General features: G+C 39.7%; 1 protein-coding gene across 1 annotated transcript; it reads left to right on the top strand.

Annotated features, from left to right (window-relative positions):
• The first annotated feature begins 2,023 nt into the window (after window positions 1–2,023).
• Window positions 2,024–23,078, top strand: RNF212B (ring finger protein 212B). The gene is made up of 14 exons (XM_019663025.1): window positions 2,024–2,039; window positions 3,299–3,351; window positions 3,743–3,817; window positions 13,751–13,866; window positions 15,792–15,852; window positions 16,556–16,584; window positions 18,091–18,137; window positions 18,358–18,400; window positions 18,572–18,632; window positions 19,012–19,060; window positions 20,035–20,074; window positions 20,363–20,463; window positions 21,436–21,497; window positions 23,011–23,078. The coding sequence occupies exons 1-14, from the start codon at window positions 2,024–2,026 to the stop codon at window positions 23,074–23,076; spliced, it is 819 nt and encodes a 272-aa protein (XP_019518570.1). The 3' UTR covers window positions 23,077–23,078.
• The last annotated feature ends 470 nt before the right edge of the window (window positions 23,079–23,548 follow it).

Below are 23,548 nucleotides of genomic sequence, written 5' to 3'. Positions count from 1 at the left end.
AACAGACAAGTTGCTGTCCTTTTGTTCTTCAGTCTAGTTGTGGAGGACGTTGCTTCACTGGCCCATGTTGGTATTATCATTGCGCTCTTCCCGGCTGAGGCAGATCGGTCGCTGGCCATTGGACGGCCGCTCACGGCAGCTCACAGGCAGCCCACTGTTGTTCACCATCTTAGCTGTAGAGCGTGCAGCGTCACCAGCCCTCATGTGGGATCCAAACTGGGGCCCTGCTGCTCAGAGCTGGTGTCCCAAGCCAACTCTTAACCAATGTGCCGCCACTCGGCTGGCCCTGGATGGTTCTTTTTTTTAAAGATTAATTACAGGGGGCAGGCAGTTAGCTCAGTTGGTTAGAGCACAGTGCTCATTACACCAAGGTTGCCAGTTTGATCTCCACATGGGCCACTGAGATGCACAATAAATAAATAAATAAATAAATGTTAAAAAAAGAATAAATTAATTAAAAAAAGATTAATTACAAATTGGTACATGAATTAACCCAGAAAACTTGAGAAAAAAAGTGTAAAGGCAACACACACACACACACACACACACACACAATCACACCATTCAGAAAGTCTCATCATAGTCCTCTTAATTTTCTCTCTCTCCATCTCTCTCCATATATATATATATATATATATTTTTTTTTTAAGAAATGGTATAACATAGTCTGCAATCTGCTTTTTTCACTTCAGAAGTATATGTACTTACAACTGGTTGGAATATCCACAATAATAAGCCCATATCCCAAAAAAGATAGCAGTACCTAAGCAAACATTGTTACATAGATTTTTGGACCAGCTACAATTCTTTTATGCCCCAAGTTATTCTTACTCTTTCTCTTCATCTGCTCCAGAATGGATTGGTTTCACTGCAACTGGTGTTTCCGAAAAGATGGGGACCATTTCTTTGTCACCAGCTGTGGCCATATTTTCTGTAAAAAGTGTATGACTGTGGGTGAGTGACTTTACTGTTTTCAGATTCAGGCAAAAATGTTTTTAACCTAGAAGTAATGATTAGTCATTTCTCTGTGTGACTTGGGATAAAAATCACTTAGTAGGCCAAAGGTGGTATCGATACAGTAGGAAACTGTTAATTATGGAAATTGCAGGAATCCATTAATAAAGAATGATTTAGCAAATGGAATGTACATGACTTGAGCACCCAAGGGTACTTGTCAGTGTTTTGAAGCCTGTGGTAGGGAAAGCCACGAGATTATCAGGCTGATTAGAGAAAAGAGAAAAAATAACAAATAGAATGGGGGAAAGTTTGGTTGATAACAAGAGCCATTTTTAATGGGAAGTGGTTTAGCCTCTGAAATCAATTTGATTAGAAATGATGATGGTGGTGGTGGTGGTCATACCTTTGCAGTTTAAAAAGTATTTTCACATGTACCAATTTTATGTATCTTCACCACAATCCCAGGAGGTAATTATTAGTAGGCCCACTTTACTAATGAGGAACTGGTTCAGATAGGATAAGTGATTTGACTAAGTTCTTGGAACTATTAAGTCTTAGAAATGAGACTTGAATTTTAAGTGGTATTTTTTTTTGTTCAATGCTAAAATACTTATGCAGTATGGAAATAGGCCAGAAGAGGGACTTAGGATAGGGTGCTTTGATCAGAGAAGATTTCATAGAAGAGGTGTTGCTTCAATAGAGTTCTGAATAATAAACTGGAGTTTGCCAAATGGATAGCAGGGAAGATCATTCTAGTTTAAGAGTACAGAATGTATAAAGACACACCACATCATAGAACCATAGTGCAGGGGACTACACATGGTTGAGATTTTTAGAGCATGAAAAACAAGGTAAGAAATGGTGAGAGATGAGGCTAAAGAGATAGGCAGTGACCAGATGATGGAAGGCTCTATATGCCAGGCTAAAGAACTGAACTTTATCCTACACGTCATGGAGAGCTGTGGAAGTTCGTTTTATGTTTTTCTTAAATAGAAGAATGATTTGCATTTGCTAGCTCACTCTGGCAATAATATAGAGGGAAGTCTGGGAAACACCCTTAGCCCCAATGCAAGAAGAGTCAGGTTAGATAGTCTCTGCAGAAGCTACCTAACCTCATGACTTTCATGACCCTTTCTAGTTGTCTGCTAATGTAACAAAGCTGTTGACTATGGCAACAGCAGCTCCCTTTGGAGCTGTTTGTCTCACTGAAGCATATATCATGTGATGTTTTCTCCTAACATGGCATTTATCTTAATCAATAACTAGCACCACTACTAAAATTTAAACTTACAAGGAAAGATTAGGAATTTTAATTTTCTCGTCTTTCAGAATGGGTTAATTAGATATGAGAGAAGGAGAGCTTCAAAACAAGATCCAGGAATATTTGCAAAGTTAGAACAGGGCAGGAAAAATTGGGGAGTTTCTTTTTGTTTTTTTTCTTCTTTTTTTTTTTTAAAGATTTTTATTGGGGAATTGGGGGGATGGGAACAGTGCTGGGGAATTGGGGGAAGGGGAACAGACAAGTTGCTGTCGTTTTGTTCTTCAGTCTAGTTGTGGAGGACTTTGCTTCACTGGCCCAAGTTGGCACCATCATTGCGCTCTTCCCGGGAGAGGCAGATCAGTCACCGGCTTCTGGACGGCCGCTCACTGCGGCTGGTGGCCGCTCACTGCGGCTGGTGGCCGCTCACGCTAGCTGCTGGCTACATACGGTAGCCCATGGCAACCCACTGACACAGGGGCTGCTGCCTACGCCGTTGCCGGCGACTCACAGCAGCCCAGCTCCAGGTTGAGCTGTTGTTCAGCATCTTAGCTGTGGAGGGCAGTGTCACTGGCCCTCATAATGTGGGATCCGAACCGGGGCCCTCTGGTGTCCCAAGCCAGTTCTTAACCATCGCGCCACTCGGCCGGCCCTCGGGAGTTTCTTATAGTAACTAATGGGTGCTAAGTGCGAGGTAGATGGGAAAAAAAAGGGTAACTTAAAGTTGAGATCAATGGTACTCTTTTACTCTTCCCAGTATTCTTATAAATGTACTCCAGTACTTCCTGCTGGGGCGTTAGAGCTGTCCCTCACCCACAGAAGATAATTGGGAATTTATAAAGAGGGAGATGGGTAGAGGCACAGTATGAAAGTCTTACTTGTCATCAACATACAAGTTTGGAAATACTGATTTAGAGAACAGAGCTCAAGTTGATGTCCTTTTATAGCAAGTGGTATTCTAAATTCAGTAAGAACCCTCTTTTCTTATTCTCTTGCTAGCCTACTTAACTGTTACCAGGTACTTTAGGAAAATCTTACCTCATGTCCATGAGAACCAAACATTTTTTCCCCTTTACCCCCTAGAAAAATGTTCTGTTTGTGGAGCTGCCTGCAAGCATCTGGCTCTTTCTGATAATGTAAGTTTTTCTTCCCCTTCTACAAACCATCTTATCCCATTCCTGGCCTGTAGGAAGTATACAAAGAGTATAGTTGTTGAGTGACTAAGCACTGAAATTTTTAAAAAAGAAAGAAAAGAAACAAACAAAACTCGCTGATAGTAACTATAAAAAAAAAAAAAGGCGGGAGGGACAACAGCTAGGAGAAGTATTTGTGGCTGCTGTTACAGAAACACCAGGTAAGGAGAATTAGGACATACAGTCTACATCTGGAGCAGTGGTGATTGCCCTCTTAGCAAGTGAAATGATACCAGATGCTTTAGAAGGGGTAGTTCATCCTTTGCCATGTCTACTGGTATTTTATTTCCTTCCATTGTGGATATGCTCAACGTTTGCCTCACTCTCTTCATAGCTGAAACCTCAGGAGAAGATGTACTTCAAAAGCCCTGTGGAGACAGCTTTGCAGCATTTTAGTCACATCTCTCAGGTATGAGAAACAAAGGTGAAAAAATCTGATTCTCCAGGCTAGCTCTAATTGCATCTTATTTTGTTATCAAAGGTTCTCTTTAAACTACATTTGTACACCATGGAGAGACATTGACTGCTGTTTGCTTTCTTCATTGATGATACAAATCTCAACAGTTAACTTTTTACTGACCCAGAATCTATGATAGGCTATAAAAACCGCAATGTAGCTGACATCTTGCTTTGTACGTCCTAGTTCTATTAAGTAATTTTTAAGAATGTAGAAGGCTTTAAGGAGTTTTATTATCTTTCTGTGCAGATTAATGAATCTTCTGAAAATTGATTTAAATATATAGGCCTGACTCTGCAAACAATGGATTTAGTAGTCTCTCAACCTTTTGCTTATAGACCTAAGTTCAAGATGGAGTTCTTGTTTCCCATTTTCATTTTTCAATAATCTTTCTTAGTAATGCATATATATTTAATTCTTCATTTAGTGTTCATAATTGGTTGCCTGCATTTTAGAAAATATTTTTCTTTTCCTGATGCATCATATGTTGGCATACAATTGAGTTGGTCAGCAACAATAGACATACAGAAGCTGGAGAGAAGGCAGGACAACTGTTTGAGAGAGTTCCCAAATTGTAAAAGCTTTGGTTTTTCCCTCACACTCTCCAGTTCTTCACTGAAATTATTTCATAGCCTAATGGGATTTCTATCTTGGTATGTTTCTTGAGATTTTATCACTATTCTTTTATTCTTCTCATTCTTAGGAGAGTATCCCTTTCCTAAATATGAAAAGGAGCCTTAGTAATTTTCTGGCTGAAGATGGTAGATTTAATTTTTCTTTGGTGTATCACTCTTCATTTCTAACTGTCAAGATAGAGAGGAAGGGGAATTGAGGCTTTGGCTGCATCCTGCTCTGAGCTGCTTGAGTGAACCATCATATTTTAGATACTATTTAACATTAAGGGGAGATAAAATCCAGCTGAGACTGAGAGAGAAATGTAAACAAGATCACATGAACAAGAGAAAGAGCAGACCTTTGGTTAATAGCTAAACCCAGGATTGGTTAATGATTAGTAGAGAAATTATATGTAGCCGGAATCTTACCCTACCTAATCATGGGGCCAATTACACATGGTCAAATAATCAAGATAAAATAAATGGAAAGGGTCAGTTAATCATCACTTTAGTGAAGGGCCAGTTTGGTGAAGTCAGCAATGTCTGAAAATGTGTTTTCCTAATTTGTGAAGTTGAATAACTGATCCAAGTAATATCTAGATTGCCTCGTTCAGGCTTCTGCTTAAATTTTCCTTTCTTAGTCAGACCTTTATTGACTCTAATATCTGAAATAGTGGGTCCAACACTTTCTGTGCCTTACCCTGCTTTATTTTTCATCATAGCTCCTATCTCAAACATTATATATTTGTTTACTGTTTGAATCCTGCACTGGAATGTAGTAAGCTCCACGAAGGCAGAGATTTGGTTGGTTTTGTTTATTGTTGTATACCAAGATCTTCAGATAGCTCTTAACATGTAGTGGACACTCAAAAAATTGTTGAATGAATGAATGAGTGGAATGTTGATCTAAATATCGATTTGTGTTTTAATCATCCCCAATCTTTTTAATGAACTGACAAGGGCATTTTTCTGCTGTACTACTCTATGGCCAATAGTTGATCAAACTCTCTGTTTTGAATTCTCTACTCACCTCTAGATAAAACTATCTATCTTTGAGGATTGGAAAGCCCCATATGGACCTGTTAGCTTTCTTCTGTTCCCAGGTCATAGACTGCATGCACCCTTATCCACAACTAGCCATCTTTCAAATGTATGCAGTAATTGTTCCTTCTTTGGTAAAGCCTTCTCTGATTCCTATAGGCAGATTTTTGCTCTGTCCTTTGTACTCCAAACCCACCTTGCTCTTAACTATGCAAAAGCACTTAACTCTGAAAAAGTGTTTTTAATTTATTTCTTCATATGTCTGTTTCTCTCACTAAACGGAAACTTTTGAAAGTCAGGCATCATCTTTGCATTGCCCAATACCTAACCAGGCACCTGGCACAAATTAGCTGCATAAGAAATGTTTGTTAAACGAATGAATGAACATTAAGGTTGGGAGGGAGGGAGAGAGGAATGATTCAAGGTGAAGTCAGAGAGACAGGCTTGATAGTATAGGGACTTGTAGGCCAAGGTAAGGAATTTAGATTTTCTTCCAAGTGCAGTGGGACACCATTGAAGTTTTTTAAGCAAGGAATTGGCATTGTCTGACATATAATTTTAAAAGAGAATCTGGCTGCTGAGTAGAGACTGAACCATAGAGAAGTTAAGAGTAGAAGCAGGGAGACCAGTTAGGAGGCTCTGGGAGAAATCGAAGCAAGACTGCTTGGGCTAAAGTGCTGGCAATAGAAATGGAGAGGGGTAGTTAAACCTGAGATATGTTTTCTAGGAAGAACTAGTAGAACTGCTATGGATTTGGATGTGGAGGATGAGAAAAAGAGGAATCAAAGAAGACATCTGGGTTTTTGTCTTGAACACCTAAGAGGGATAATTGTACACTTTACCAAGACTGCAAAGACCATTTTGAGGGAAAATACCATTTTGGACATATTAGGTTATAGATGCTTGTTAGAAATCCAGGAGGAGAAATCATGAAAGGCAGAAAAATTTCCCATTGTGGAGCTCAGGACACAGGTCAAGGATAGAGATAGACGCGTGGAACTCATCAGGATATAGATAGTTTTTAAAGCCTTGGAACCAGAGAAAGAGTGGCTTCGATATCCAGTGATTAGGTACAGGAGAAGAAATGTTAGCAAAGAGCAGCAAAGAGAGAGGTGAAAATAAGGAGAGTGTGGTGTCACAGAAACTAGGAAAGGAAAATTGTTTCAAGAAAGAAGAAATAACCAGCTGAGTCACATACTATTGAGAGACGAGATGAGGGCAGAGGAAGGTTGACTGGATTTGGCAACATGAGGATTGGTGGTAACCCTCACGAGAACGTGGTGAATAAGTAGAGTCTTGAGAAAGAGAACTACATTAGAGTGCAATGACGGGTGTGTCTATACTCAGTCTACTTCACCTCCCAAGCCTCTCCTCAACCCACTGCAGTCTGGCTTCAGACTATCTCATTGACACTGCCCTTGCAAGGACATTGATAGCCTCCTTGTTATCAAATCCAGTGGATACTTATTTTTGATTCGTACTGCAATTTCTCAGCAACAATTGAGGCCCAGTTTCTCCTCCTTAAAATATTCTTTCTTGGGGCTGGCCGAGTGGCTCAGTTGGTTAAGAGCACGAGCTCTGAGCAACAGGATCACTGGTTCGATTCCCACATGGGCCAGTGAGCTGTGCCTGAGCTGAGTTGCCACTGAGCTGCCAACAGGTGGCAGGATGGCTCAGCTGGTGAGAGCATGTGCTCCTAACAACAAGGTTGCTGGTTCAACTCCCACATGGGATGGTGGGCTATGCCCACCCACAACTAAGATTGAACACAGTACCTTGAGCTGAGCTGCCCTGAGCTGCCTATGGGTGGCCAGATGGCTCAGTGGTTAGAGCCTGTGCTCTTAGCAACAAGGTTTCCGGTTTGACTCCCGCATGGGATGGTGGGCTATGCCCACCCGCTACTAAGATTGAAGGACAACAACTTGGCTGTTCCCCTTCTCCAATTCCCCAACACTGTTCCCCTTCCCCAATAAAATCTTTTTAAAAACATACATACATATATATATATGTATATATATATGTAAATATATATATATATACATATATATATATATATATATATATATATATAAACTTTCTTTGGCTACTGTAATCAACTTCTGTTTTCTTTTTTGTGTTCTTCTTCCTCTATCTCTTAAATAGCTATATTTCTCAGAGTTCTATACTAGATATTTTCCTTAGTTTTTGTACTCTATATGGATAATCTCATCCACTCCCATGCTTCAGTTATCGTCAACATATGGATGACTTCCAAATCTATTATCTCCAGTAAAGATCTAAGCTTAAATATCACCTCAGAGAAGCCTTTGTTGATCACTATCTAAGTTAGGTCTCCCCTTTACTCTCTGTCATAGCAACCTTTTTGTTTCCTTAATAACACTTGGATAATATGCAATTTTTTAATGTTATTTATTATATGCTTCATAGACTACAGGCTTCCGAGAGGCAAGGACCAACTTTGTTTTATTCATTGCTGTATCCCCTGCAATGATTAATTTTGCTACATAGGAGGCACTCAGTAAATCTTTGCTGAATGACTGAGAGCTCTCTCTTTCTTCTCTCTCTCTCTTTCTCTCTCTCTCTTTCTTCAGAGCCATATGTCCATTTGCTCACTTGATATCTTCACTAATTCAACATGTCTCAAACTTAACTCATTATTCTGAACAACCCTCCATCATGCCCACCCCCCACATAAACACAGGAAAACAGGCTACTCTTCCTGTTTTTATCATGGTGAATGATGACCACCATCCACATAATGACCAAACTAAATCTAGAGTCATTCTTGATTTCTTTTAAAATTATTATTATTTTCAATTACATTGACAGTCAATATTATTTTATATCATTTTCAGGTGTACAGAATAGTGGTTAGACATATAATTTACAAGGTGATCTCCCTGACTAGTCTAGTACTCACCTGGTATTATATATAGTGATTACAATATTATTGACTATATTCCCAATTCCATACTTTACATACACACGACTATTTTGTAACTATTAATTTGTATTTCTTAATCCCTTCACCTTTTTCACCCAGCCCCCCAACCTTCCTCCCATCTGGCAACCATCAATTTGTTCTTTGTATCTATAAATCTGTTTCTATTTTGTTTGTTTATTTATTTTGTTCTTTAGATTCCACATAATAAGTGAGATCATATGGTGTTTGTCTTTCTCTGATTTATTTCACTTAGCATAATGCCCTCTAGGTCCATCTGTGATGTTGCAAATGGTAAGATTTCATTCTTTTTTTTTTCTTTAGATTTTTATTGGGGAATTGGGGGGATGGGAACAGTGCTGGGGAATTGGGGGAAGGGGAACAGACAAGTTGCTGTCGTTTTGTTCTTCAGTCTAGTTGTGGAGGACGTTGCTTCACTGGCCCAAGTTGGCACCATCATTGCGCTCTTCCCAGGTGAGGCAGATTAGTCGCCGGCTTCTGGATGGCTGCTTACTGCGGCTGCTAGCTGCTCACGCTGGCTGCTGGCTACACACGGTAGCCCATGGCAGCCCACTGTCACAGGGGCTGCAGCCTACGCCGTCGCCAGCGACTCACGGCAGCCCAGCTCCAGGTTGAGCTGTTGTTCAGCATCTTAGCTGTGGAGGGCAGTGTCACTGGCCCTCATATGTGGGATCCGAACCGGGGCCCTCTGGCGTCCCAAGCCAGCTCTTAACCATTGTGCCACTTGGCGGGCCCAGATTTTATTCTTTTTTATGGCAGAGTAATATTCCATTGTATATACGAAGTCTGACAGTTAAGTTTGTGAACTCATCCTAGAAAAAGTGCTACATACCTCAATGCTGAATATCACTATGGCCACCTTGAAGTACTCCCATTGGGAAGCTATGCACCGACGCCAGTGCTTAGTCCACCCTTTAAAGCAATTTTGCAGCTCTTTTTCTGGAATGGCCATCAGAGCTGTTGTCGTATTACCCTTGATGTCCTGAATGTCATCAAAATGTCTTCCTTCCAATAGTTCCTTTATCTTCAAGTAAAGAAAGAAGTCATTGGGAGCCAGATCAGGTGAGCAGGGAGGGTGTTCCAATACAGTTAGTTGCTGACTGGCTAAAAACTCCCTCACAGACAGTGCCGTGTGAGGTGGTGCATTGGCGTGGTACAAAAGCCATGAATTGTTGGCAAAAAGTTCAGGTCATCTAACTTTTTTTTTTTTAAGATTTTTTTTTAAATTGGGGGATGGGAACAGCTCTAGGGAATTGGGGGAAGGGGAACAGACAGTGGCTGTCCTTTTGTTCTTCAGTCTAGTTGTGGAGGACGTTGCTTCACTGGCCCAAGTTGGCACCATCATTGCGCTCTTCCCAGGCGAGGCAGATTAGTCGCTGGCTTCTGGATGGCCGCTCACGCTGTCTGCTGGCTACACACGGTAGCCCATAGCAACCCACTGCAGCAGGGGCTGCAGCCTATGCTGTTGCCGGTGACTCACAGCCACCCAGCTCCAGGTCGAGCTGTTGTTCACCATCTTAGCTGTAGAGGGCAGTGTCACTGGCCCTCATGTGGGATCCGAACTAGGGTCCTGCTACTCAGAGCTGGTGTCCCAAACCAGCTCTTAACCAACGCGCCACTCGGCCGGCCCTCATTGTGATTTTGATTTGCATTTCTTGGATGACTAATGATGCTGAGCATCTTTTCACATGATTATTGGCCATTTGTATATCTTCTTTTTTTCCCCCAGAAGCTAGGAAGTGTTTATTTACTAATGGTTATAAACTGAGATAACACAAAATAACCAGAATCTGTGAGGATATAATACAGTTACAAGATGAATATGTGCACAACCAAGAATATCAGAAAGAATGGATAATAACTACTCTGGATTCTGCTGCTAATAACTTTCTTTGGGGGGGGGTGTCAAACAGTGTTTATTAAATGTAAAGTAACCCCAGCCCCATGGGGAAGAAAGTTTCAAGGAAAACAGTTCTTAGGTAGGTTATTTATTACCTAATCTATAAAGTAGATTTAGTTCTTTGCAGTTCTTTTATATACCATATAGTTTCATAACTCTGTGCCTGGAATGCCTGGCTTCCACACTCTGATGTCTCTTAATCATTATTTCTTACTTTATACATACTTCTGTTCGGCATATCACCTGTGTTTTATTTATTGGTTCACACGTCTGAGTGTCTCTTTTACTATACAGTGATGAGCTACCGAAGGACAAGGACCCATACTATTCATCTTAGTATTTCCAGTTCTATGTATCCACCACCTTGCTTCACCAATTATCAGCTCATGGCTAGTCTTCCTTTATACCTACTGCCACCCCATCCAGATTAGTTTGAAGCCAAAACCAGATATCATTTCAATTTGTAAATATTTCAGAGTGTGTGGGGACTCTTTTCTTAAATATAATAATGTCATGCTAAAATAACAATTCCCTAATATTGATTAATCAGTCAGCATTCACATTTCCCCAGTTGTCTTGTAATTATTTTAAAACTTTGTTTGAATTGGATTTCAATAAGGTCTATATAGTTCAGTTGGTTATATCGTTTACATTTCTTTTAAACTATAAGTTTCCTCTCATTTCTTATTATTTTCTAAGAAAATGGTCTTTTGTTCTGTTGAGCTGTTCACAGCTCTGTGGATTTTGTTCATTAGATTCCCATGGAGTCATTTAATATGTTCATCTGTACTTTGTGTTTCCGTTAAGTTAATGGTTAGATTTAGGCTTAATCAGAATCATTTGACTGAAGGGCTGGGAGGCAAGAATACTTTATAGCAGTGTTGCATTCCACCAAGAGGCAAGTAATGGTCTTTTGTCTCTTGTTTTGTGTGATGGTAGCCATTGATGAACTTTACATTGATCCATAAGTCATTAGGAGTTGCAAAATGCTGATATTTTAATTTTATCATTCCTTTCTCATTGGAATATGTCTGTAAAGAGAAATTTCCTTTTCTCAACTGTATGATTACCTTGAGGTATAATTTTAAAATACTAAGACCTTTAGATATTATGGAATGAAGGAGTCAGCTTCACAAAAGATATATAAGGCAAACTAATAGGTTTTGAGTATCAGTGGGAGATAGTGATCTTACCAATACCCTTAAAGTAAATTTCTAAAACTTAGCAACTCTTTTATAAATGTTCAAAACATTAAAATTTCATGGGAATATAAATCTTCAACTAAAAAAAGAAACTCTGACATTTAAAAATAAGAATTAGGAAAGCCATTCTTTAGTACAAAAAATAGTCCGTCTAGCTAATATTCATTTCCAAAATATATATTACTTTTACAAATAAACAAAGCCACTTTTTAAAAGTAAAGCAGTGACATGCACACCCCACTTTGGACCAAATATCTTGAGCTCCCGCTTTGCTTCTATTACGGTGCCTCTCTCAGTATTTTTCAGTGATATCTCCCTTACTTTCTCCAATCTCTTGCCATTACTGTACCTAATTCAGAACTGAAGTTTTAAAATACTCTCTTCAGCAAATAAAATAAAATTTATGTTTCATGTTATCAATTCTAAAATGATTGGAAATCCTAATGAAGACCAGGATACCCTTACCTTCTCCTAGTATAGAGATATAGGAGAGGAATCTGGGTCTAGAAGTAGGTAGTTTCAATGCATTGTTCCAATAAAATAAACAATATTTAACACTTGGAGATATTCAGACAGTGTTTAGTGTTGTCAACAGAATTACTTTTATTATTATCTGCTCTATGTTATTTTATTAACAAAATAATCCCAAGTTAAAAAAACAAAAACAAAAAAAAACCAAGTGAGCAAAATTAATGAGTTTGCTAACAATTAAGATTTTTTTTTTAATACTGAGATTCATTACTGAGTTAGGTTTTAGAATCTTCTTTGGTAGATGCATTTGAAATAGGCTAAACATTTGTACTCTAGGATTGGGCCAAATCACTTGTTCCTCTCTGCTAACACTTCCTGCAGGTGGTTGTTTTTTGGATTGGTCTTTCTTTTTCTTGGAATGATCAGATCTGAGATTTGGTTTGAGTTTTTGGGGGTTAAGTAGGCATTGTAGGCTTGCTTAGGCCTAGGCAAAAGGCCCTTCAGCACTCCAGTCTGGCTCCCTGGAGTTCCACAGTGGGGTCTGTTCCCAAAGGAGAACCAATGTAGGGCAGGATTTGGCTTTTCTTGGCCATAGCCTGATACTAACTTAATTTCACTGCAAACTGATCCTAAGTGGAGGTTAGGATGTTTGGGATACTGTTTCTTGGCTGCATATTACATCTATTTTAATATCTATTGTTTCCCCTACCTCCATCATTTTAGGTAACTCTCAGGATTCTGAGTGACTTTTTTTTCTCCTTCTGCACTGTTCAGATTTTCTAAAATGAACATGTTTTACTTTTATTGAAAACAACTACAAAAAAAATAGACTACAATGAGTTCTTCTCTATCTAGAACTAGTTTAGTTTGCTTTAAGTAGAAAGGAAAGAGGCTAGAGACTATATAAACTCTTAAGTACAATTCTGTGGTAAGGTGGCAAAAGCAACTTGCAAATTAGGTGAGAACAAAAGTTAATGACAAGAATACCAAGATCTAGGGAAGGACCTTAGATAAAAGGTTTATAGTCTTGAGTAGGAAGGAAGCAGATGAGACATAAATACTGCTGTGTATTCAAAAGTGGAGCCTGACAAAGCTGAAACCCTTTCTAATTATTAACTTTTGATCTCATTCAGTAATCCCATGATAGGCACATCAGTATATCAGATGGTAACGCAAAAGATCAAATTATTTGCCCAGAAATGAAATTCAGAAATAGGTAATCCCTTTCTATACCTTTTTGCCCATTACTGTAACAGCATAAGCAGTCTGTAAGTGCCTCTGTGTGAACATCTTAGGGAAAGTAAACTGGTTAATAGTGCTCTGGAATGTGGAAGCTGAGTCCAAACTAATAAATTCAAACTAATCTGATAAGTTAAATCCAAACCAATTTAAGCTTGAAAACGTTTTTTGGGTGTCACTCTTCTTGTTCAAGATGAAAGATTTTATTTTTAAAGGGCCCTTCTACTGTCAGAATATTCCCATTAGAATATTAGGAAATCATTGTCCTGGAAATGAAAAGCTTTGGCTTTCCCTGGCATTGAATCCTCTAGTTTTGGAAAGTCATGAATTAGGCCAGATGCTCCAGAAGAAAATGATCAGTAATAAAGTACAAATTAATGGATTTCCCTTTGTTGCCAGAAGTAAGGGGAAAGGAGCTATGGGGGTATTTATCAAAGGTCTGTTTTTTCCGAGTAGGTGTGGAGTTTCCAGAAGAAACAAACAGATCTCCTCATCGCCTTTTATAAGCATAGAATTACAAAGTTAGAAGCAGTCGTGCTGGAGGCACAGCGAACAGTGACCAGCCAGGAAAAGTAAGTAACAAATCAAATCACCAGAGAGGTTTTTTTTTTTCTTTCAGAGAAGCTGTTGCCCTTAATTCCTTATGGTAGCAAAGCCTGAAAATTGCTCCATGTGTGTTTATGTTTGTCTTGGACAAAATCAGGTACAGAATTCTTTTTTTTTTTTTTTAAAGATTTTTATTGGGGAATTGGGGGAAGGGGAACAGAAAAGTTGCTGTCCTTTGTTCTTCAGTCTAATTGTGGGGGATGTTGCTTCACTGGCCCAAGTTGGCACCATCATTGCGCTCTTCCCTGGCGAGGCAGATCAGTCGTCAGCTTCTGGACGGCCGCTCACGCTGGCTGCTGGCCGCTCACGCTGCCTGCTGGCTACACACGGTAGCCCATGGCAACCCACTGCAGCAGGGGCTGCAGCCTATGCCGTTGCCGGCGACTCATGGCAGCCCAGCTCCAGGCTGAGCTGTTGTTCAGCATCTTAGCTGTGGAGGGCAGTGTCACTGGCCCTCATATGTAGGATCTGAATCGGGGCCCTCTGGCGTCCCAAGCCAGCTCAACCAACACGCCACTCAGCTGGCCCCAGGTACAGAATTCTTGATCCCCTCAATCTCCATTTTGTTTTTCTATTTCTTCCCTCAAGGGGCCCACCTCACTTTGTGGCTTTCCTCTTCTGTTTCCCCCAATCAAAAACTGCTTTTTGGGCTGGCTGAGTTGCTCAGTGGTTAAGAGCGAGCTCTGAGCAACAGGGTTGCCGGTTCGATTCCCGCATGGGCCAGTGAGCTGCACAGGAGCTGAGCTGCTGCTCAGCTGCCAACAGGTGGCAGGATGGCTCAGCTGGTGAGAGCATGTGCTCCTAACAACAAGGTTGCCGGTTCAACTCCCACATGGGATGGTGGGCTATGCCTCCCCACAACTAAAATTGAACACAGCACCTTGAGCTGAGCGGCCTTGAGCTGTTGATGGGCGGCCGGATAGTGATTGGACTTGGGGCTGAGCTAGCTGCACCCTCCACAACGAAGATTAAAGGACAACAACTTGGCTGCTCCCCTCACCCAATTCCCCAACAATGTTCCCCTTCCCCAATTCCCCAATAAAATCTTTTAAAAAAACAAACAAACTGCTTTTTCAGAGAAATCAGACATAGCTTTTTCACAGCATTTAAAATGTTACCTGTAGGAGGGTATATTTTGGAAACTTTAAGCTAAAAGATGGAATCCTTGATGGAAATTTTCAGACATCAGCAGGCCAGGCTGTGTGTGGAGAGGAAATGGAATTCTATGTAAACTCCTCTGAAATCATACCAAGTGACTGCTTATTTTGTCCACCTGATTCTTCTCACCATCAAAAACCCTGCCATTGTCCCCCTAAATCACTAGGTCTCTGACAGAAATACTCTGCATTTCAGCATCTCTCTATAAGCATTAAATAGGTGTTAATAATAATAAAAATCAGGGCCGGCCGAGTGGAGTGTTGGTTAAGAGTTGGCTTGGGACGCCAGCTCTGAGCAGCAGGGCCCCGGTTCGGATCCCACATGAGGGCCAGTGATGCTGCGACCTCTACAGCTAAGATGGTGAACTGAACAGCTAGACCTGGAGCTGGGCTGCCGTGAGTCGCCGGGGATGGTGTAGTCTGCAGCCCCTGCAGCAGTGGGCTGCCGTGACTTACCATAAGTGGCTGGCAGCCAGCATGAGCTGCTGTGAGCCACTGTGAGCAGCCGTCGAATGGCCAGCAAGTGACTGCCTCACCTGGGGAGAGCGCAATGACAATACCAACATGGGCCAGTGAAGTGATGTCCTCCACAACTAGACTGAAGAACAAAAGGACAGCAACTTGTCTGTTCCCCTCCCCCAATTCCCCTGTAAAATCTTAAAAAAATAATAATAATAATCAGGGGTTTTATCCTGCTGACCTGCTGGAACTGATTGTTTCCATCTTTTGCCTAGAGAGCTGTCAGTCTTAAGGAAGGAGAATGAAGAACTGAAGAAATTTCTAGCCATCCTGAAGGTGAATTAAATGGATTTTCCTTATTATTATTTTCTCTCCTCCTTTTCCCATCTATCTAGCAGGCTGAATAGAATAGTGTTTCCCAACCTTTTTCACAATATGGCATATACAACTGATAATATTTGTACAACAAGCACACGGTAGTAAGTGGATGAGGCCACAGAAGACCTTGGAGGGCTGAAAGGATCAATATCTAGGACACTGGTAGCCCATTCTCGAACATCCATGAGTTACAACATACCATTTGGGAATCTCTCTTATAGAAGAGACATCTGTTGTAACTTAAAATTTCTCTTTAAGAATCCCAAGGCATCTCAGGACCCTTCCCCTCCCTCAAACTCTATTTCCTAGACATTTCTCTCTTCCTAAAAATGTTCTTTGTATTTATATACTGTTCCTATTGATCCTACTCCTATAACTATTCTAGCACATTGTAATCCTGTCACTTTTCTTTCTCTCCTCATATTTCCCCACGTATATCAGTCTTCAGGATTCCCAGTGTATTTTTATGAAGAGGAACTAAAATTGTGTTTCTCCAAAGTTAAAAATTTCCTAAGGAAACACTGCTGCTATTTTTTCTCCTATTGGAAATCTTAGCAACTACAACTAGTGGACATTACAGCTTAGTTACCTAACAAGTAAGGTCCATTGATTAGGACCCTTGAGCTGCAGCTTGCTTCAGTCCCATTTTTTTCACCTACAGGAATCTACAAGTTCATACCAAGGAAGCAGGTCAGTTTTATCAGGTTCCATACTAGCCCTCTTTGAAAATTTCTGTTCTTTCTTGACTCTTGGCTATAACTTCTGTGTGGGCTATGAGGTGGAGGAAATGGTTGATGAACTTATCTTTCACTTTTCCAAGAAAGAGTTACTCACTGAAAAGTGATGAAGTAAAATATTGAATGTAATGCTCAACTTTGACCTTATGAAATCCTATCATCCTTCAAAATTCAGTTCACGTGTCATTTCTCCTGTGAAGACTTCATTAGGCAGAGTTAAATGGTCTATTATTCATTCAATAAATATTCATTAGTGACTACTGTTTATCAGGTGCTAGGCATACATCACTACTTTAATTGGTAATGTCTGTACCATACCAATTGTTAAATTTCTTTTTAAATAATAAATTCGTGCTTTTTATTTTTATTTCTTTTTAAAGTTTTTTTTTTTTAATTGGGGAATTGGGGGATGGGAACAACGCTGGGGAATTGGGGGAAGGGGAACAGACAAGTTGCTGTCCTTTTGTTCTTCAGTCTAGTTGTGGAGGACGTTGCTTCACTGGCCCAAGTTGGCACCATCATTGCGCTCTTCCCAGGCGAGGCAGATCAGTCACTGGCTTCTGGATGGCCGCTCACAGCAGCTGTTGGCCGCTCACGCTGGCTGCTGGCCGCTCACTCTGGCTGCTGGCTACATATGGTAGCCAATGGCAACCCACATCAGCAGGGGCTGCAGCCTAAGCCTTCGTCAGCAACTCATGGCAGCCCAGCTCCAGGTTGAGCTGTTGTTCAGCATCTTAGCTGTAGAGGGCAGTGTCACTGGCCCTCATATGTGGGATCCGAACCGGGGCCCTCTGGCGTCCCAAGCCAGTTCTTAACCAACGCACCACTCAGTTGGCCCCAATTGTTAAATATTTTTAATATCAGCCTTGTATTGGATTAAAAAAGACATGGTCCCTGCACTCACAGAAGTTACAGTCTAGTGTTCTTTCATACTTCTATACTTCTGATATACCCATTATAACACTTAAACATTGCTTTATTTACTTTTTATCTCTCCCATTAGCCTGTGAGCCTCTCAAATATAGGAATTAAATTCTAGTTATCTTTGTAATCTCAGTTTCTGTGATGTATAAACACTAAATAAGTGTTTGTTGGCTAGATGGATGAGGGGATAGAGAGTGTGAGGGAATGATAGATGTATAAATGGATGGACAGATAAATATATGTAAAGTTAAGAGTACTCAGTAAGGCACTGAGGGAAGAAAGAAAGGAGGACTTCAAAACTTCTATTATGGGCAGTAAAGAAGGGAAGAAGGTTTCACTTAGGGAGTTGAACAGCCAAGGAGTCTCATGAAAACTGCCTCCATATTTTGGAGTAATACCTGTTAATAAATAATAGTAAGAAATTTGTGCTCAGAGAGGAAGCTATTATTTCTAAAAACAATGATCTGACTTATCTGATGTGGCACTTAACTTCTACTTAAAGATATTAGAGCTGCCTTTTTTTTTTTCTTTGCAGGTCAACCACACCTCGACCAGTATGCATTACTTCCCCTTCACAGTTAGGTAGAGAACATTTTTTGCCAAATATCTATGTGAGATGATTAAATATCCTCTTCCCATATGGAAAATGGCTTCCTCTTAGAGACTATAATGTGATTTTCCTAATCTTAAGTATGATATGAAAAGATCATACAACCAGATACCCACTTGCAATAGATTGGCTAGGCAAGGCAGAGCACACTATTGATGGCAACTTTTCATTGTGCACTTTATTCTTTTTCAGTTACTCCACGACCTAGTTCTCAGCATAGCAGCCAAGTGGTCAGGTGAGTAGAAAACCTATACAGGATCATTAAAACTGTTGGCAAGAGTTGGAAGATGAACAAAATACCTCAATATGGCAGAGCTAGGGACTGAGGAGACTTTAGGTCTGTATAAAAGTTTAACACCAGATTTGCTTGTTTGTTTGTTTTTTCTTTTTGTCTCACCTTATACAGTAGGTCCTCTTCAGTGGAGTCTATCCATTATAGAGTGGCCGGCTTTAGTAGTGTGGGACAAGTAAGTAATAGTTACCTTCTCTTTCCAGATTGAGATTTCTAACACTAAATGAAAGCAAAGATTTAAGGCGAGAATATTAAATTTACGTTGCTTTTAGCATAAATTATCTGATGCCATGCCTGGACTCTCTTTTCTTTTGGCAATGCAGACCTTTTGTTAGAAGCTGACACAGAATAAATAGGGAAGTGTTCAAGGACTAAATTAACAGTGTCCATCATGTTCATTTTGGAAGTACTAAAGTGTGGATCCTTCTTGGACTAGCATAACCACTTCGGGAGAACAAAATATGCTTCAATGTGTAGATGTAGAGCAAAAAATGAATATGGAAGCCAGAAAACCAGGATATATTTTTAATTGATGTTTATTATTTGTCCATCAGGGAACCAGAGGCCTTCAGGGAAGGAGCACTCCCAGAGACTCTTATACTGGTGAGGGGAGCGGAGAGGGAAGAATGTGTCAGAAACCAACGTATTGTATTCATACACCATTAGATTTCTGGTTTTCTGTGCATAGTATAATGCCATTTTACTTCGTTTTTTTTCCCAATGATTCCAGTTATCCAGACATATATTACTGCTTTTCAAATAATTATATTTCTGTTCTCAAACTGATAAGAGGGAAATAAAAAATGAGTGATAGAAAGTCACTGAAATTTCTAGTTAGGAGATGGATAACTTGACTCAAAATAATTGACTTGGATTTTTAAAATTGCCACAAGGTGGCAGAAGTTAGGTTTAAAAGGAAGGTTAACTACGGTACAATAGATGCCCATTATGTTAGCCTGAAGGGTAGTGTATTAAACATAAAAATATTCCAGTGAAGAAATATTTTGGTTCCATTTAATTTCTTGTCTCTTTCCCCTTAGAACTGTTACTGTTAACTATTTTCAAGGGCATTAGCCAGTCCATAGAGAATACTTATCAGAGAGGATTTCCCTTTCTTTCCAAAGAGGCAATTTTGATATTTGCAAATCTCTTTCTGGATAACCATTTTTGAAATTCACCAAATAGTCTCCCTCCAATTCTTTCATATTCATCCCCTTGAGAATGTATATGTACTAGCCAATTTATTTCTGTTAAGATAGTAGTAACATTCCCTTTTTCATTCTTGATTTTAATTATTTGAGGCTTCCTTCTTTTTTTCTTGGACAGCCTGGCTAAATATTAGTCCATTTTGTTGATCATTTCAAAGAACCATAGATTAGAGCAGAAATGAAGATTATAGTAGAAATTAATGAACCTGAGAATAGAAAAACAATAGAGAAAATCAACAAAACCGAAAGTTCTTTGATACATATACTGAAAATCTTTGATCCCCAGTTCTTTTGCCCTGGCCCCAAGTATACCTGAATCTCTTCTCCAGTTCATGGATGATCTCACAGGCTTGTTTTTATGCTTTCCAGAAACCCCTTCACCAGCTTCTACTCACAGCCTATCATATAGGTGAGTAACACTATGTATGCTTCCTTTCTCTTGGAATCTGTTCACACTGATACTCTGCCAGCAGCCCTGGGGTTACTTCTCCACTGGCCTGTACCACTAAAGTTTATAATCTACCATAAACAAAAGAGAAGGTTGACTAGAACTGTGTCTAATATACATCGGAATTACATAATTTTATTCTCGCTTCCAAGCAGGTTCTCTAGCCTAAATGTATAGGCTCTTCCTTTACATATGCTTTTTACCTTACCTTTCCTTTTATCTGCTGATGCTTTTCTTTCCCCTCCTTAGACCTTCATCTGCCTCATCTGGACTGGGGATTTTTTCTTTCAGACCATCCTTAAATGGTGGGGATTCAGGCCACACAAGCGTCCTTGCTCCCAATAATTCAGGTAAATTGAGTAAAATTCCCAAAGGATAGTAGCTTCAACCATTGACAGATATACTAAAACGAAGATTTTTGAGGTGACAGGAAGTTGGGATTTGCCCCCACCCCACCAAAACAGCATTGTTTCCAGTTTTCTGTTTGCCTATTGTTTCCTCTATGCCAAGTTATTATAAAATATGTTGATTTCCCTTTCTGTCTGATAATAGTTGGAGACACAGACTTCCAGCTTACTAAAAAGTACATAAATAATAAAGTATGTCCTTTTATTGCTACTGCAGCTCTACTGGTATTACAAGCTCTAGAATGGTGGAATGGGCAAAGAACACTGCCACTGAGATCAACTATTTATTCTTCTTTAGGTACTAAGATTTTTGAGGTGAAAGGAAGTTGGGATTTGCCCCCACTCCACCAAAACAGCATTGTCTCCATTTTGACTCCTTAATAATCCTTTATCGCATTTCCTTCATAATGAAGGGAGGCTTAGGATTTTGCCTAGCTAGCTTCACCCTGTCACCAGTTGAGTTCTGCTAAGCCAGGTTGACCAGTAGAATTAAACTGGCCTTTTTTTTTTTTTTTTTTTTATGATCCCTATGTTTGAACATTGTTAGGAACTCAGTTCTGAATGAGAATGATAAAACTAGTATCCTATTTTCTCCCCATCTTTTTCAAAAAGGTACCTCAACTACCAGTCCTCTAGATAAGGGGCTGTCATCTTCCATAGCTCATCAATATCTTTATATTGCCCCTGTATCTTTCTACTCATGAACTCAAATCTCAGATCTCTCTGTCCCCACCCATCCTCACAGGAAAAGAATCGATTTTATAACCCACCTCTTAAATTGCTTAGCTAATAGTCTTTTCCCTTCTGAGGAGTGTTCCACAGACTAAGAACTACCTATTTACTCTGATCCACAAGTAACACTACCAAGGAACTGCCCAAGGAAGTTGTCTTTCACCATTCCATTCTATCCTTCAGGTCAGAGGGAGAGCAGAACCCCACTAGAGAGTCTTCCTGCTTTCCAGTTACCAGTCTTGCAGGTAAGCCCTGGCTAGTTTAACTTGTCTGCGTATGAAAAACTCACTGTTAGGCCTGCACACTAAATGCCTCATTCTGATCTCCTGTTAAGGTGGTAGAATGTAACCAGTGGAGAAGGACATGGGTTTCAAGTGTGGTAGCCATATGTACTCAATTTTCCAGAATGGTCTCAGTTTCAAAGATTCTGTCCCAAATTAGCTTCCTGGTTTGGGATTTTTAAATTAGGTAACATAGTAGTGAAAGGCTTTAAACTGAGAGGTCTTGGCCAGGGTGAACTAAGTATATGGACACAATGACATTCCCAATTTTCACAAAAATGTATTCTCAATGGAATATATCTTTTGTGTAGAGGTGCTGCTTGAACTAAGAAAAACCATGTTTATTTCTCCTGGAATAGCTAGAATGTTTTATAAATTTATGGGACTATGATTCTAATCCAAACAAAAAGAGGAAAAGGGCATGGGAACGAGAAGAGGTTTGTAAGGAGCTCTATTCAATGAAAAGTTGTCTTGCCTTTCAAATTAACTTTTATGGCTTAGTTTTTGAGGATATTTAAGCCCTTTTTCCATGCTAAGCTCCTGGTGACCCCAGGGCCATACTAAGGTAGATATTTTGCCCTCATATTCCAAAATTCCCTTTATTTCCATCAGCAGAATATTAGGGTCTATGCCCTAAGAGGCAACACTGGGGAAATAATGTTCCTCTCTAAGATGCTCACAAATGGAGGGATTAACTTACAGAGGAGAAAGACTTAAGAGACATAGAAACCATCTACAAATATATGGGTCCTAATTGGATCGTGATTGAAACTGTAAAAAATTATTTATGAGCAAGTTGATGAAAATTGAATACCTGTTGGACATTTGATATTAAGCATAGTTAACAGTTTTTTTGGAGGTATAATGCTATTGTGGTTACATTTTTAAAAAATCTATCTTTTGGAGGTAAGCACTAAAATGTTTATGGCTAGGAAATTAAATGATTGTCTGGGTTTGCTTTAGTATAATCTAGTGGAGAGGGGCAGTGAGTAGAAATGAAAAATTGGCCATGAGGTATCTGTTGAAGTTGGGTAATGGGTACATGTTGAGTTCATTATATTACTCTACTTTGTATTTTTTAAAAATTTCCCTAATAAAGTTTAAAAAAATGTTATTGAAGAAAGGGCCACCTCCCCAGAGGCATAAGAATTCTGCCTCCCTGGTAATCATCTCTGGGTGTGGTAGTAATACTCCAGGTCTCCCAAAATAGCTTGATTTTTAAGTATTCTGTCTTGTAATCACCAGAAACCACTGAAATATTAGTTTCATGAGTAACAACAAATCCTTTGTTACACTAGATACTAGATACAGCAAATCTTAGTTTAGAAATTAAGTTATCATGTGATGGAGAAAACTATGAGGAAGCAACAGTGGTGGTTTGCTATCCTGATAAACTTCATAAAATGACTTGAGAAAGGGCTTTACTTGCCCTTTGGGTTATAAACATCCTTATCTGCCTTTCTGTCCTTTGCTGCAGACTCTCTATCAACAAAGGCAGATGGGATTAGCCAGGGAGAGAGAAGCGTGGACCACTCCCAGATAGACCATCTTCAAGGTCTGATCTATACATACTGCGGAAGGATGGACTGTAGCATCCAATACCCATTAGGCAATGCTGGCCTTAGAAAATGTACCCAGGCCAGGTTTCCTGGTTTCACTCTGTACTTTCTCTCAGTCTTTACCATATATAACTTGCATTACCTCCTCAGAAAGTGGTCAGGATTTTATATAAGGGTACTGTCTCAGGAAGATGTTTATATTTATCTCAAAGACATATGTAGCTTTTATTTCCTACAACTTGAAACGAAGGTTGTAAAAACAATTCTTGGCATTCTTGGGGTGAGGGGTAATATACTCACTAACTGTGTTTTATTTCTGGATTTCATTTTTTATCTTCAGGTATATTCTCCCATTGCCAGTGTTAATAACCAACAATTCTGTTCCTTATCCTAACTTATACTTTTTTCTATTTGCCTATTGTTTCCTGTATACCAAGTTATTATTAAATATGTTGA

This window comes from Hipposideros armiger, unplaced genomic scaffold (assembly GCF_001890085.2).
Source record: "Hipposideros armiger isolate ML-2016 unplaced genomic scaffold, ASM189008v1 scaffold_385, whole genome shotgun sequence".
Classification (NCBI taxonomy): domain Eukaryota; kingdom Metazoa; phylum Chordata; class Mammalia; order Chiroptera; family Hipposideridae; genus Hipposideros; species Hipposideros armiger.
This window is presented reverse-complemented; position numbering and strand designations above follow the sequence as displayed.

Coding starts and splice junctions, on each gene's coding strand:
- RNF212B (XM_019663025.1), top strand. Junction 3,352..3,742: donor ATCTGGCTCTTTCTGATAAT/GTAAGTTTTTCT, acceptor CTCTCTTCATAG/CTGAAACCTCAGGAGAAGAT. Junction 19,061..20,034: donor TCCCAGAGACTCTTATACTG/GTGAGGGGAGCG, acceptor TATGCTTTCCAG/AAACCCCTTCACCAGCTTCT.